The 14,141-nt window shown below is 50.8% G+C and overlaps 1 protein-coding gene across 1 annotated transcript in view; it reads right to left on the bottom strand.

Moving 5' to 3' along the window:
* The window catches only part of DOPEY2 (dopey family member 2), a 60,419-nt gene that overhangs the window by 8,132 nt on the left and 38,146 nt on the right, over positions 1-14,141 (bottom strand). Inside the window, 12 exon segments of the mRNA XM_015570709.1 lie at positions 1,191-1,325; positions 1,982-2,043; positions 2,954-3,100; positions 3,210-3,319; positions 3,793-3,878; positions 6,457-6,601; positions 8,584-8,650; positions 8,740-8,844; positions 9,238-9,293; positions 11,099-11,230; positions 13,000-13,122; positions 13,909-14,097. Of these exon segments, the coding sequence (XP_015426195.1) occupies positions 1,191-1,325; positions 1,982-2,043; positions 2,954-3,100; positions 3,210-3,319; positions 3,793-3,878; positions 6,457-6,601; positions 8,584-8,650; positions 8,740-8,844; positions 9,238-9,293; positions 11,099-11,230; positions 13,000-13,122; positions 13,909-14,097 (1,357 nt within the window).

Raw genomic sequence — 14,141 nt, 5'->3', positions numbered from 1 at the left:
AGATTTTCAAGATGTCACACAAATATGCAGTTTGGAGTTTCTCAGCAGACAAAAAAAAAAAAGAAAAATGCAATTGTCAACGCTTCAACATTTCCCAACCACCCAGGTAAGAAGCGGGTGCTGGGGAGATGTCTGTGCCCTGGTCTACCTGGCCTCCTCGTTCTTGGCCTTTGCTGAAGGAAGGGGTTCCCGTGGCTCTCATTCCCCTGCCACAGTGGAGGAGAAAGGCATGAACTTTTGGCTCAAGCCAGAAAGCCATTGGCTGACCCATGACCACCTAAATTTTCCCCTCAGAGTATGAAATATGAGGCACAGAAACCAAAGACGAGCCTTGGTGAGGGATGGGACCACAAGACCCTATAGGTTGGTTGGTAGGGGACACTATATTTTGGTGGTGAGAAGTAGGAAGTGGAATGAGTGAATAAAATAGATTTATTCAATAAAGTGCATGTTTGACACTCATGACAATTTTAATTCCTGCAGGGGAAAAAAGTGTTGTGAGTTCAACTCTGTAGCCCCTAACAGTCTTTCCCACTTGTCTACTGAAATAATTGTTGTACAACGTGATTTCCCCTGTAATTTAAGGTTTCTTAGAAACATAAACTGCCAGAGCAAACAGCTGAGCTACGGTCCTGCTGGCTGCGATTCCTGCAGCACTGCAGTGACACCCTTCTCTGTATCTGAGCTCGCTTGCTGGTGTTTTGTTGTCGCCTTTGCAAGCACAAAGGATCATGCACAGCTCAGACACCTGACAAGCACGCTGGCATTTAGACGAGCGTTTCTGCTTCTGGTTCCGGACAAGATGGAGTAAGTATATTACGTTCTATTTCTCTCTTTAACGGACATTTCAAAATACCACCCTTGAACAAAATACATAAACCAACCAGCAGAAAACTGAAAGGTGAGGGATAGGGGGCAGGACTGGCTAGGAACCTGGGGACTCAAGGAATGACCTGGAGGTGAGGTCTGTGGGGTTAAACTTTATTTTTTTAAGTTTCATTCGGCCTGGCCAGATGCCAGTCTCTGAACACGGGCATCCTGATGTGGGTGCAGAGCTCATCCGTGCAGGACCCCGAGGAAGGGACGGGAACTGCGCCGTGCACCTGGGGAGCCGACTCACGCAGCTTAAGGGGAACAGTGTCGCCTCCAGATCTTCCCGGTCCCCGGTCAGGGCCTCTGTGGGGGTGGCTTCTTACCTTGTATCAGGGGGAGGTACAGGTGGTACTGGTCGAGTTCGCCACTGAAGACTGCGAAAGCCTGGCGCTTTAGCAGCATGGCTTTCTGCTCAAAACTTGGGAACAGTTTTAAGGAACTGCTCTGCATGCCTAGAATAAACACAGGACATAAGTCCCATTTAGTGAGAAATGATAGGAAATTCATACTAGTGCAATTCTTAGCTTCCCTGGTGAAAAACCACAATCTTGATTAAGTAAAGGCATGTGGTAATTACTTGCATATTAATTTGTAAAAATACTTATTTCTTTAGGAAAAAACTGGTATTTATTGATTTCAGAGAGAGGGAGGGAGTGGGAGATAGGAACATCGATGAGAAACAACACATGCCTGGGTGGATGGCATGCACCCTGACTGGGAACTGAACCAGTGACCTCCTGGCACATGGGCATATACTCAACCGACTGAGCCACCCTGGCTGGGCGAAATACTTATGTCTTTAGTGAGTCTTAGTGATAAGGGATTAGAAGATACTCTGCTAATAAATTATGGTAAACTTATAATGACTTTGTAATGTATTTCTCCACAGTAAAGCTGCAAAAGAGCTTTGCTAAGGAACGTTGCCAACACCGGGAGCTGGGAAGGCTCCCTTGTCTAGTCCTGACGTACTGCACTCATCACACCGCAGTTGGTGGCTCAGGTGGTGACACGAAGGTGCAAGTGGGGCTCTGAACTACGTGGGCAAAGCTGATGACAGTGGCGCTGGTCCCTCAAAGTGTGACTTACGTGCAAGTAACAGAGAACTCACTCATTAAATCTTTAAACATTGTTTTCTCATGAGTCAGAAGATGGTCAATAATGGACTTCCAACTGGATATTGAAAAAAAAGCAAAATTAGTTAAATATGCAAAAGATGACAGTCTGATTAAAAGCATCAAGAAAAGACCATGCCCCTTTAAGATCTATTAAAAACCACATTCTGGAAAGTTAGTGAAAGGAGTAGTTTTTATATGAGGGAGAGCTAAGCAAGAGCTTTTCATTTATAAGCGTGACAGGGAATAACTAACGGAATGAGTAACACGGGAGTGGCGAGTAACTCCCAGTTCCCACAACAGAAAACATAAACTGTCAGGTACTCTGGCTTTTCCGAGGTTGCCCTTAAATACGTTCACACTTGTGTTGATGGGAAGAACGGGGAGCAGTGAAGACAAATACGTGTCTCCCAGTGGGCCCCCCAAAGGGCAACAGGGTTATAGGGTGCAAGCCACCGCTCTGGTGGTGGCAGGGCAAACTCCCCGGCCACACAAAGAAAGCTGACCAATCTCCGCCCTCCTCCTCCGTTAATAAAGACACGCTCAGCCACGCCAGGAGGATAGCACTGAGTGGTTTTGTGACCTCCGAGAAAGAGGCGCGGGAAGTTCACCTCGCAGGCGGATCTCCACGGACCTCAGCTGTCCGCGCAGGGCCGGGCACTGCAAGGTCAGTGAGGCCTCGTCAGTGTGAGTGGGGAAGGGCAAGGACGGGCAGTACCTAATAGTCCGTGATTCCCATAGTAAGCCTTCAGAGTAATACTATCTCTTCACTGAAATTCTTTTAATAAAAAAAGCACCTTCGTATTTTTAAAAAACTTAATTTCTGCCCCAGGAATACCCAGTGAGACGGGTTTGTGACATGTCCCAGTATTGGGGCTGATGCTAACTCTGCTGCTCTCAGGTGTGGGATGATTTAGGAGACGACTGCCCAGGGGGACTGAGGCCACGGGAGAGGACAGCCTCCTTACTGCGCACAGGACGTGTCCATCTGGAAGAACGCTGGGTCCAGGAACAAGTCCAGCACCTCTTTCTTCCAGGCCCGCTTCGTGTAGGCGTAGCCGCTCAGAGAGCTCAGCAGCTGGGCGCCCGCCCGGAAGCTGGGCATGTTGTAGGCACTAAATGGGGCGGCAGGGGAGGAGTGAAGGTCAGAGGCTGCCCAGGAGCCACCGGCTGCATCCCCATAACCTGCCGTCCTGCACAGATGGAGGGCAGCAGGCACGGCACCTGTGGTTGCGCAGGTACGGGAACACGTAGTAGAGCAGGCGGGAGACCAGCGGCACGGCTTTCTCCTTCTCGTCGCTGCGGTAGACCATGTCCAGGAGAGACGCCAGGACCTGGAGCGGGGTTGCGAGACCAGAGAAATCTTCTGAACCAAGGGAGGGCACGAAGGTAGTCCTCAAGGCGTGAACAGCCTAACACAGTGATGGCGAACCTACGACACGCGTATCAGAGGTGACACACGAACTCATTTTTTTTGGTTGATTTTTCTTTGTTAAATGGCATTTAAATATATAAAATAAATATCAAAAATATAAATGTTTGTTTTACTATGGTTGCAAATATTAACAAATTTCTATATGTGACACGGCACCAGAGTTAAGTTAGGGTTTTTCAAAATGCTGGCACGCCGAGCTCAAAAGGTTCGCCTTCACTGGCCAAATAGGAACCTCCCGGTGCAGCTAGAGGCCGAAACCAAGGAGCCCTCTTGGGACGCGCAGCCCACACACCCTGGCACCTGAGAAGATATCTTCCCAAAGGTTCAGGACGCAATCACTTCCGTAGGGATGACGGTCAGGCGTGCGCTTACCTCCGCCAGCAGAGAGAGGGCCTGCACGCTGTACACCGAGGGGGCGGACGCGGACACCATGGCCGAAGCAGCGGCAGCAGCATCTGCTAACAAAGGAGCATCTGTGTGTGACCATGATGGATGGGTAGCCACTGAGCCCTCATGAACGGGAGTCAGAGCCCCCCGCTTTCACGCTGATTATACAGGGATGTAACGTAGGTATTCTTCTCTGTCAACACGCTCCATTTCAGCACCAAACCATCTGTATATTTTGATCAAATACATTAGCACCGACTGTCTTCCTCCGCATGTCCAGTCTTGGCATCCTTCTTGGAACTTCAATCTTCCTTTGGCTGATCTACTGAACACCCTGGCCTCTGAGCCCTTGACATTTTCTCTTCCAAAAATCTTTTACTCTGCTCAGCCAGCCATCATACCTTTGGCCTCACAATTTCCAAAAACTCCATTTCAGCATCTTGATAGGACCATTTTGTTTGTTTTGTTTTTGTTAATCCGCACCTGAGGATATTCTTCCCATTGATTTTTTTTAGAGTGGGAGAGAGAGAAACATTGATGTGAGACAGACTGCCTGCCTCTTGTACGTGCCCTGACTGGGCCAGGGATCAAACCTACAACCCAGGTACATGCCCTTGATTGGAAATCGAACCCACAGCCCTTTGGTGGGAAAGCTGACGCACTCACCACTAAGCCACACAGGCCAGATTGAACCGTGTCTTTTTATCTTTCTTGCTCACATACTCCTGGAACCCTGCTCTGGCAAATCCTGAATCCGTGCACAGGCCTCCAACCCCTGAGTCTACCACCCTAACTGCCCAGCAACTCTTCCAGGACTTCACTGCTCTACCTCCCCCACTACGCTCCATGGTCTAGCGTTGAACTCGCAAACATCCTTAACTCTCTTGCTTCTCTCCCTCTGAAGTTCCCACCTGGAGAAACGCAATGCTGGCTAGGTAGCCTAGGTAGTTCTGTGTAGCTAAATGCTCTGAAATGATCCTGCTTTATTTCATGGGCATGAAACTCAAGAGACCCGATGCTACCAGGCAATCCCGCCACATGCCCTGCGGCACATGCTGCTTTCCACTCTGCGACACAATTCTTCCACACGCTCCCCCCACAGCCCTCACCACCCTCCCTCCTCAGCTGACAACCTCCCTTCATACATCATTGAAAAGACACCTATGTTGAGTCAATCTTTGATTATCATCTTCCCCGCCCCCACGAGTGCAGGCCCCGCCCACTTTGTTTGCTGTGGTGCCAGTGTCCAGGACACAGCGTGTGGCACATACCAGACACATGCCTACACATGAGAACCTGCACGCTCATGGCACGCACAAAATCTTTCAGAGGAGAAAATCACGCCACTTCGAAGCCCCAGTCTGTTTCCTGAGTTACAGGGCTGATGTGTAAACTGGGTTTGCATCCAAGCACTCCGATTTCTGGTTCTCTATACTCTGCAAATTGAGTCTTACTGAGAAGCTCAAGGTTCACTCGAGCTTTAGAAAGCTATGATTTCTAAAATACATAAATAAATAAAATCGGGCCATTACTACAGCACTGTCTTGAGGTTAAAGTTCATTATTGCACCAAAGCAAGGCCCAATCCCGCCACTGGACACAGCTGAGTGGTGGAGACACAGGTCAATCTCTAACCTTACACGCGGCAGAAACCTGAGGACAGATCAGCCAGGGAGATGCACGGCTCTTTTCCTAGAGAAGAGCCACCAGCATCGCCGCAAAGGCATGATTGCTGGTTTACATCAGCCAGTGATGGGATCCCAGGTACAGGATCTCGTGCAAACCACGAAATAGCTGTCAGACGAACATGGCAGGACAGATGGGCGGTGGCACCACTGTGTCCAGCACACGCCCTCCCTCCTCCTGGGAGCAGAACCTGCTTTCAGGCGGGAGCCCAGTTCTCGAGGCGCCATGAACCAATCCTCACCCCGCCCCCCCCACCCCGCTCTGTCAGCCTCACAGGACTTGACTAACCTCATCTGGGCACCGTGCCCGCCGTGCCTAATACAGGTATCAAACCTGGCTTTTCACTTGAGGCAAACAGTTTCGTGCTGTTTTTGGATTTCTGATACGTATACTTGTCTAGTGGTCTTTAGGGTCTTGGCAATTGACAAGCTGCACTACGGCATTGAATTCAGACTCTTCTAGAACGTCTGGCTGACCGGTGGGCCTGCAGCAGACAATGAGTCTCCCGACCATTTTCCGAGGCGGCTTTAAGTAGTAACAAGGCTGGGTGTGCCTCGTCTATGTGACCTCCCTTTTCAAGTCTTCACATGCAGACAATGATGAAACATGAGGGCCCTGACAGGCAAGGGTGTGTAAGCCAGAAATGAAATACACAAAGCCAACTGCCTGACAACAGTTTGCTGTTTACTGTTCCCACAGTCCCTCCCCGCCACCCACCCCCAAACCCCACTTCCTATGTTTTCTAATCCCACAAAGATTTCGATCACTGAGTCTTGGGAAGATCCTTCCTGGACCCACGCAGGCTCAGAGGGGGGTTAACAGTCACCGGGACACTGTTAGTGGCATCTGCTGTTTGTTACACATCCGATTTGTGCTGTGAGGAGTGAAAGCAGAGTTTACTTTTAAGGAAAAACTAGACCCGCCAGCGGGCAGCAGGCAGCACTTTCTGACCTTCTACACCTACCGCACACATCCTCCTCGGCGTCCGAGTCCTCCAGAGCGATCTGAGGCTGCGCCTTCACCTCCAGGTTTCTGCTCAGCCAGCTGGTTTGTTCTAGGGAAGAGCCAGCAATGTTCGCCACGGCGTCCAGGATTTTTTGAGTGACTTCCTGGGAGGAATCGGGAGACAGACGAAAGGAAGTTCATTATGAAAAAGAATCTAAGAGCCCGGAAGAGCATTATACAGTAGAAATACAATGCAGCCACCACTGTGAGCGCGTGGGTAAGATTACATTTTCAGGGGTCGCGTTAAAAGGGAGTTGAAAGAAACAAGTTGGTAATGCTGAACCCAACATGTCCAAAACCTCCCTAACATGTAATCAGTACAGAAGTTACTGATGACAGTTTACATTCTTTTTGGGACTGTCTTTGACAGCGGTGTGATTTTACACTGACAGCACCTTCAACTCAGAGGGACCACCTCTCAAGGGTTCAAAAGCCACACGTGGCAGTGACTACGGCACTGGCCGACGGAGCTAAAACAGCGTAAACATAATGTCATAGCTGCCCAGAGCATCCAGCGGATTGCTTTTCATTAGAACCAGGGGTTCTTGCTAGAGATGCACCTTTCAACAATAACACAAGGACAAGATTAAAGAAGTGGACTCGACGGGGGTGGGAGGAGGGGCATCTAGGTCAGTACGGTCAGCGAAGCGCCTGCTCAGGTGGCTGGGCTCACGGGACAGGACCCTGGCAGGTTTCTCGGGCCAGTGTCACCGAGCGTTGCCAGTGAAGCGCGGCCGTGGGTCCTTGATACCTGAGGACTGCACAGCCCTGACGCCACTGTGAGCCCGGCAGTTGTGTGTGCATGACGGGAGAGCACGCCTGCCTGCCTGCCCGCCTGCCAGGGGGCGAGGAGGGTGCACGAGGCCAAAGCTCTGAAGGGGGAGGGGCTGGCTCCAGGTCAGGGGCCTGCACACTCATGATGATGCTTCTCCACAGGTGGAAGCCGAAGGAGCCACCTGGGCCTCCAACCAATGCTTTACTGCACCATATGCGGCAGCAGTTCAGAACTGGGGCCTGCAGAAACCTGTCACACATGCCTGGGATCCGAACCATCAGCAAGAACAGCACCAAAGCCGGAAACATACACCCCAGCTGCCCTGGCCGGGGAGCTCAGTTGGTTAGAGTGTCCTCAGGGATGCCAAGGTTGTGGGGTGGATCCCCAGTCAGGGCACGGCACGTACAAGAATCAACCAATGAATGCATCAATAACTGGAACAACAAACTAGTGCTTCTGTTTCTCGCTTTTTCTTTCTCTCTCTCAAATCAATAAAAATTAAAAAACTAAACAACCAAACAAAACCCACATATACCCTAGCTTACATCAAAGCCTTTGACTAAAAAAGCCCTTTAAAAGTACCTATAGGGGCCCTAGCTGGTTTGACTCAGTGGCTAGTGTGTCAACCTACAAACTGAAGGTTCCCGGGTTCAATTCTGGTCAAGGGCACGTACCTCAGTTGCAGGCTCCCAGCCCTAGTTGGCGGCATGTGGGAGGCAACCAAACAATGTCTCTCTCACATTGGTGTTTCTCTCTGTCTCTCCCTCTCCCATCCACTCTCTCTAAAACTCAATGGAAAAAATATCTTTGAGTGAGGATTAAAAGTCCCTATACTGGCTGAAAAATAGCAATTTTCTAACTCCATCATTATGTCTGTTTATAATTGCATTGCACTCTAAGGAGAAGATTTTCCTTCTCCTCTGGGTGAGTTTTACCTTAATTTTCAGCATTTTGAAATTCCCTGTGATTATGTGTTGCTTTAATCGGGTTTAGGGGGTTGGAGGAGAGAAAGTGTTTAAGGAAAAAAATCCAGGCACAGAGATAGACTTTTTATTGCAATCATGCTTCCGGCGAGTTCCACTTGCACCTGCGCAGTGGGAGAGGGCAGCTCGCACCATCCCTGCAGGTGCTCAAGCTAAGCCCGGAACCTCCACAGGGAGGCCAAGCCCTCTGAGGGCCAGAGGAGGGAGGGAGGCCTGAGCAGAGGTGCAGACCCAGGTCCGATGCTGCCCAGGCTGCCTGTCTACTATGCAGCCCTCAGAGGACGCCCAGCCCTCGGGGAAGGCAGCCGCCTCCACTTTGCACACCGACCTGCAGGTCCCTCTGATCCTTCTTGCTCTCCAGGCTGGGCGTGCGCGTCACGAAGTCGTTGAGCATGCTGTGGGGAGACAGTCAGCGTCAGGCCGGGAATGTGCAGGCATCGCCCTCCCAGCAGAACCCGCGGGGATGTGAAGGCTGGACAGGCACCTGAGAAGCAGGAAGTACCCCGGGGGGGCCAGGTTCAGCTGCGCGGACTCCCTCAGGACGCCCAGCAGCGAGGGGAAGTTCTCCTGCAAGGTTGTCGCTGGGAGCCTACGTCCAAACAGGAAAGAAACCGGCCATGAGCAAGTCAAAACCAAGCGCTCTCACAAGCAGACTTTCGGTCCAGACGGTCGGAAAGCAGGGGAAGGAGGCGTAGCTGACTGATCTGTTCCTTCTTTTTTCGGTTACAACAGACACGTGCGCCAGGCCTCCCCTAAGGCTTTGCTGGCAGCGTGTTCGGCACACGGCACGCGCGTTTTATGATGTCAGCTGAGGTCTTGCAGGAGGAAGAGGAGGGCCCAGGGCATTCCCACGCCTCGGGAAGGAGTCGGGACCCCACCGAGGCATTGCCTGCGCTAAGTAAGGCTCCGGTCGTGAAGCCGAGAGGCGCAGCTGTCATCTGCGAGCTCTGCAGGAGGAGACGGGGGTGGGGGGCTGCACTACCTTTGGATGAAAACATAGCAGAACTGCAGCACAGGGACGTCCACGAGCGGCGACTTCTGAAAAGTAAAGCGAAACCCGTTACCCGAGTCGGTGGGAAGGGAATTCAAACAGAGGAGCGGACTCTGCACCCCAAGGAAGCAGGGGTGAGCCAGAGTCTTTAAGTAGAGTAACAGCCGTGAAAGCATCCCCCACGTGCAACACAAATAAAGGCATCCCACGAGGTCCTAACCACCAGTGCCGCTAGCACACTTGCAGGGAGCCCCTCTCTGTGACCTGCTTTCTGTTCAGCTCTTAGCAAGCGCACGGGGAAAGTGGACATTACCACCGACCCTCCCCAGACAGAGAGCTGGGGGCCAGGGCCGACCCTTCTGAACACCTGGGACTAGCGACCGACACGGGAAATGAAAACTTCTCATTCTCAACTCAAGGAACCCCCTCAGAGTCAGCCCAGGCAATGTTCCCAAATCTCCAGTGGCTGGAGTCACTCAGGCAGTGGTTTCCTCCGGGCTTGGGAACAGCTCTGTGTAGAAATTATAGAGTTGAGCTAATTAACCGACTAACCACAAAACGTTAAGTTTGTCCTTTGAGCAGCCAAAAACCAGCCAGGCAGTTACAATCTAGTGCCGTTGTTTTTTTAGCCTGGAGGCAGAAGTTGCAAAAACTTGCAGAAATTCAAGTAACGCGAGGGAAGCACACCTACGCATGCCTCCTCTGTCTGTACAAAGGCTGTCACAGAGCCCGCCAGCGCGGAAGGTCTACTCCAGACACCGACACCCGCTCAGCCACCATGCAGATCCAGCAGGAACCCACGGCCCTCCACCCGCTGCGCTCCTCCAGGGCCAAGTTACTCCACATTTATGAGCCACAGTGAAAGGTAACAAGACACCAGACACTCATGGGAGTCCGCCGACCTCTGACAGACGAGCGCCGTGCAGTCCCCATGGCCAGAGCTTGCTCACCATCCTGAGTGATGACCTCAATATCTAAAGGCAATATTCCTTGCTCTAACCGGTTTGGCTCAGTGGATAGAGCATCGGCCTGTGAACTCAAGGGTCCCGGGTTCGATTCCGGTCAGGGGCATGTACCTTGGTTGCGGGCACATCCCCAGTGGGGAGTGTGCAAGAGGCAGCTGATTGATGTTTCTCTCTCATCAATGTTTCTAGCTCTCTATCCCTCTCCCTTCCTCTCTGTAAAAAATCAATAAACTATATTTTAAAAAAATAAAGGCAATATTCCTTTTTTTCTTATAAAAATGTCTATTGTGATAAATATACATAAAACTTACCATCTTTGCCATATTTTAAGTGTACAGAGTTCAGTGGTTTCAGTATGTACACATTTTGGGGCAACCATCACCACCATCCATCCGGAACTATTCCATCTTCCCGAAATGGAACAACAACCAGGTTACCTTTGCACAAATCAGAACTGAGCTAAGCTCTCTCACCTATCACTGTGGTTACTAAATAAAATCGGTCTTTACCACCTTTAACTAGTGTCTGGCTTTATCTGTGATGCGCTTCAGGCTGCAAATTCCTTGAAGCAGGTGCCACTGCCTCTTAGGAAAGGTGTCCTTTTGTACGCAGGTACCTGATTGGAACCAGCCCTGGGCAGGCGCCTGCAGCAGGGAGCAAGGACAGAAGATGGTCCCTGGCCGTGTTCCGTCTCCCACCTTCACACAGCACACCGAAGCCTACAGGGCACAGCTCACCCATCTCCCCAAAGCCCAGTGAGAGCGCCTCCATTTTACACCCCCAATTCCTAGTTGCTCTTGTGAACTGTTTTCCTCCCAAATACATTTATAAGACATGGCATTAGGAGAATGGCCCGAGTTCATGGGGAGGCCCCCCAGGCTCCTGACCTGGTCCCCCCGGATCTGCGGCCTCCTCACCACCTCCTTCACCAGGTGCAGCACCATGTCTGTCTGCAGGGTGCTGAGTGCACACATCAGGTCGACAAGGGTGAGCTGGAACACGCTTGCTACAGGGACTATCTGGCAAGAAAAAAACAGAGAAGACAAAAGTAAGAGTGATGCACTAAGTATTTTGTAAGAGTTGCCCTGGAGAAAGAGATTTCTTTTAATCTTTTAAGTATTTAAAGGAAAACTGGGTCAGGACTATTGGTGGGAATAAAGAGAGGGTTAAGCATTTAATCACAACGTAACCAGTATCTGATACAAATTAGGACCAAAGGGTGAATTTGATGACAGGGGAGTGAGGCTGGTATGTTCAAGCTTAGAAAGCATTTTAGAACAGAAACACATAATGTGAAGGAAACAGGCTAGCATAATGACCCAGACAAGCCCGGCCCGTGTGGTTCAGTGCTTGAGTCGATCCAGGCAGCAAGAGGTCACCCGACTGATTCCCAGTCAAGGCACACGCCAGAGTTGCAGGCTCCATCCCCAGCAGGGGGCGTGAAGGAGTTGGCCAATAGATGTTGATGTTTCCCTCTCATTGATGTTTCTATCTCTCTCCCTCTCCTTCCTCTCTCTCTAAAAATCAATTTAAAAAAACATATATTTTTTTTAAAAGACATGGCCCTCTAGATCCAAAGGCAGGAAGAAAACCTGATAAATCAGGTCCCACTGTTGGCCTTGGCAGGAAGCCCTGATGTGGGAATGCACGATGATGCTAGAAGTCTACACTCCATGGTCATGTGCACTTGGAAGTATCAGGGAAGGACCGCACAGGTGCCAAGCCGTGTGCCTGTGCTGAGCCGCCAGCCACCCTCACCTCCCCAGGGAGCAGGAGCCCACGCTGGGCACTGAGAGAGTGTCCGGGATGGGAAGACTCTCCGAGGGAGGAACAAGGTAGGACCCTGGATGGTCAAGAGCCGGAGAGAAGGAAGAGGGCTGCTGGTTTAGCAGAGACAGCTAAACCGAGCCCTGGAGGATCTCTTTACCAGTCAGCAGGTAAAGAATGGATGACATGCAAACTCCAGTTTGGGCCCAGGGATGTGATGATGTAGATCTTCCTTACCACCACGGACAAGCATTCTTTCCATAAACTAAAAAGCCTGACATTAACTACGGACTTTGGGCAGGAAGGATGTGTCACTGGGGAATGCTGACAGTAGGGAGGCCGCCTATGGGAGGGGAGTATATGGGAACTCTCTGTACCTTCCTCTCATTTTGTGTGAATCTAAAACTGCCCTAAAATAAAATCTTTAAAAAAATGATTTAGTCCTGGCTGAATAGTTCAGTTGGTCAGAGTGTTGTCCCAATAGGTCACAACTGCAGGTTTGATCCCTGGTCAAGGTACATACAAGAATCAACCAATGAATGCATGAATAAGTAGAAAAACAAATTGATGTTTTTCTCTCTCAAAATCAATTAAAAAAATTTTTTTAGTGATTTGGAAAAAAAGCTGTAAGATGCTATCACAACCAGGGAAGGGCAGCAGGGGTCTTCACAGGTAGGACACTGGCCCTTCTTTAGCCAGGTGGTGGGCTCATGGCAAGTGCTTATCCTCTGAAATGTACGTTACAGACACTGCTGCATGCGTGCTGCTGGGTACTGAATTTAAACGGTTAAACAGCAGTCCTACACACTCACTACAGAGAGCAGAGCACGCTGGGAGAGCTCCCGCCCCAGCCGCCCAGCACACGGCTGTACTGAGACTCAGCTGCATTGTCTCTTGCATTTAAAAGGGTGAAACTGCTTCAGGATTCTCCCATGTCGGCCTCTGACGTCATCTTGGATGCCACACGGCTTGGTATTTCTGTCCGGGTGAGTTCAGCGACGGCTTTGACTTGTTCGCTCACCTTCACCTTACTGTGCCGCTTCACTCTCTTCCTGCTCCACACCGCCGCCACGGCGGCCGTCAGCTGCACCCCGAGGTGGGCCGTCAAGGGGTTCAAGAAGTCTAAAATTTTTTGGCGTATGGTCTGAAAAAAAAACCAGTCATGGCAGAGTGGTGTCAGGGCCCTGCTGTTCCTGATACTTGACCAGCACGGCCGTAAGCCCTGGAGCAGGGCCGTGCCAGTGGGGTCAGCGCCTCCAGCACCGTGGGGACAGGAATCCGAGCTCCTGGGGGGCCTGGATGTGCAGTGGCTGCAGATGTGGGTGGGCAGACAGAGGCCTGGCTGAGCGGAGCAGGGAGAGACTAGGAGGCGAGGACCGCCACCCACAGCCATGAGCAGGGTGGGGGCTGGAAGGAAGCCACCCTGTGCTTTTCAGAGAGTGACAAAGGGGAGACCAGGCAGTGAAGGGGGCCCTGTCCCCATCCGAATCCCCAGCCTCTGCCCATCTCAATCAGTCCAGGAGGGGCTTACATCCATGAGGAAAGATATTTTCATTTTCTAGAAATAGGTACCCCTGAAATAATTTTATTACTTAATTAACTTAAAATAAGCTTGCGACAGGGCCCTGGACATCACTCACCCGTCTCTTTTCATGACATGGATTTTTGGGGGTGTGCGGGAGGCAACTAATTGATGTGTCTCTCTCTCTCTCTCAAAATCAATGGAAAAATACCCTCCAGTGAGGATTAACAAAACAAAAAGAAAAATTACTCATAACAAACTGGAGATTTCTACTCCCAACTTCCTTTTAACGTGGGTTTCACGGAACACATATGTTTGATTATTTGTGTGTGTGTCCCATGTGTCTTTATTTTTGGGGGGACAACAAAGACGAAGCAAATAACAAAACGGCGGAGGAAGATCTCTCACCTTGGTGGTTCTAAAATAAACGGAAGAGGACCCCTTCATGGCTCCCAGGAGGTCCACGGGCCTCTTCTGTGCCTCCTCCTTCCGGAGCACGTCCCAGAGATGGTGTTCAGTGTTCACGACGCGAGGCAGCTCCTCCAGAATGGCGTTCTTGGCGTTTTTCAGGCTGGTGGGGTCACTCACAGCCGCGGCCTGGAAGTGGAAATGGGCGCGGGAGGCTTGGCTGGGCTGGAGAA

The sequence above is a fragment of the Myotis davidii genome, unplaced genomic scaffold (assembly GCF_000327345.1).
Source record: "Myotis davidii unplaced genomic scaffold, ASM32734v1 scaffold227, whole genome shotgun sequence".
Lineage (NCBI taxonomy): Eukaryota > Metazoa > Chordata > Mammalia > Chiroptera > Vespertilionidae > Myotis > Myotis davidii.
Note: the sequence above shows the minus strand (reverse complement) of the source record. Positions and strands in the feature narration are given on the sequence as shown.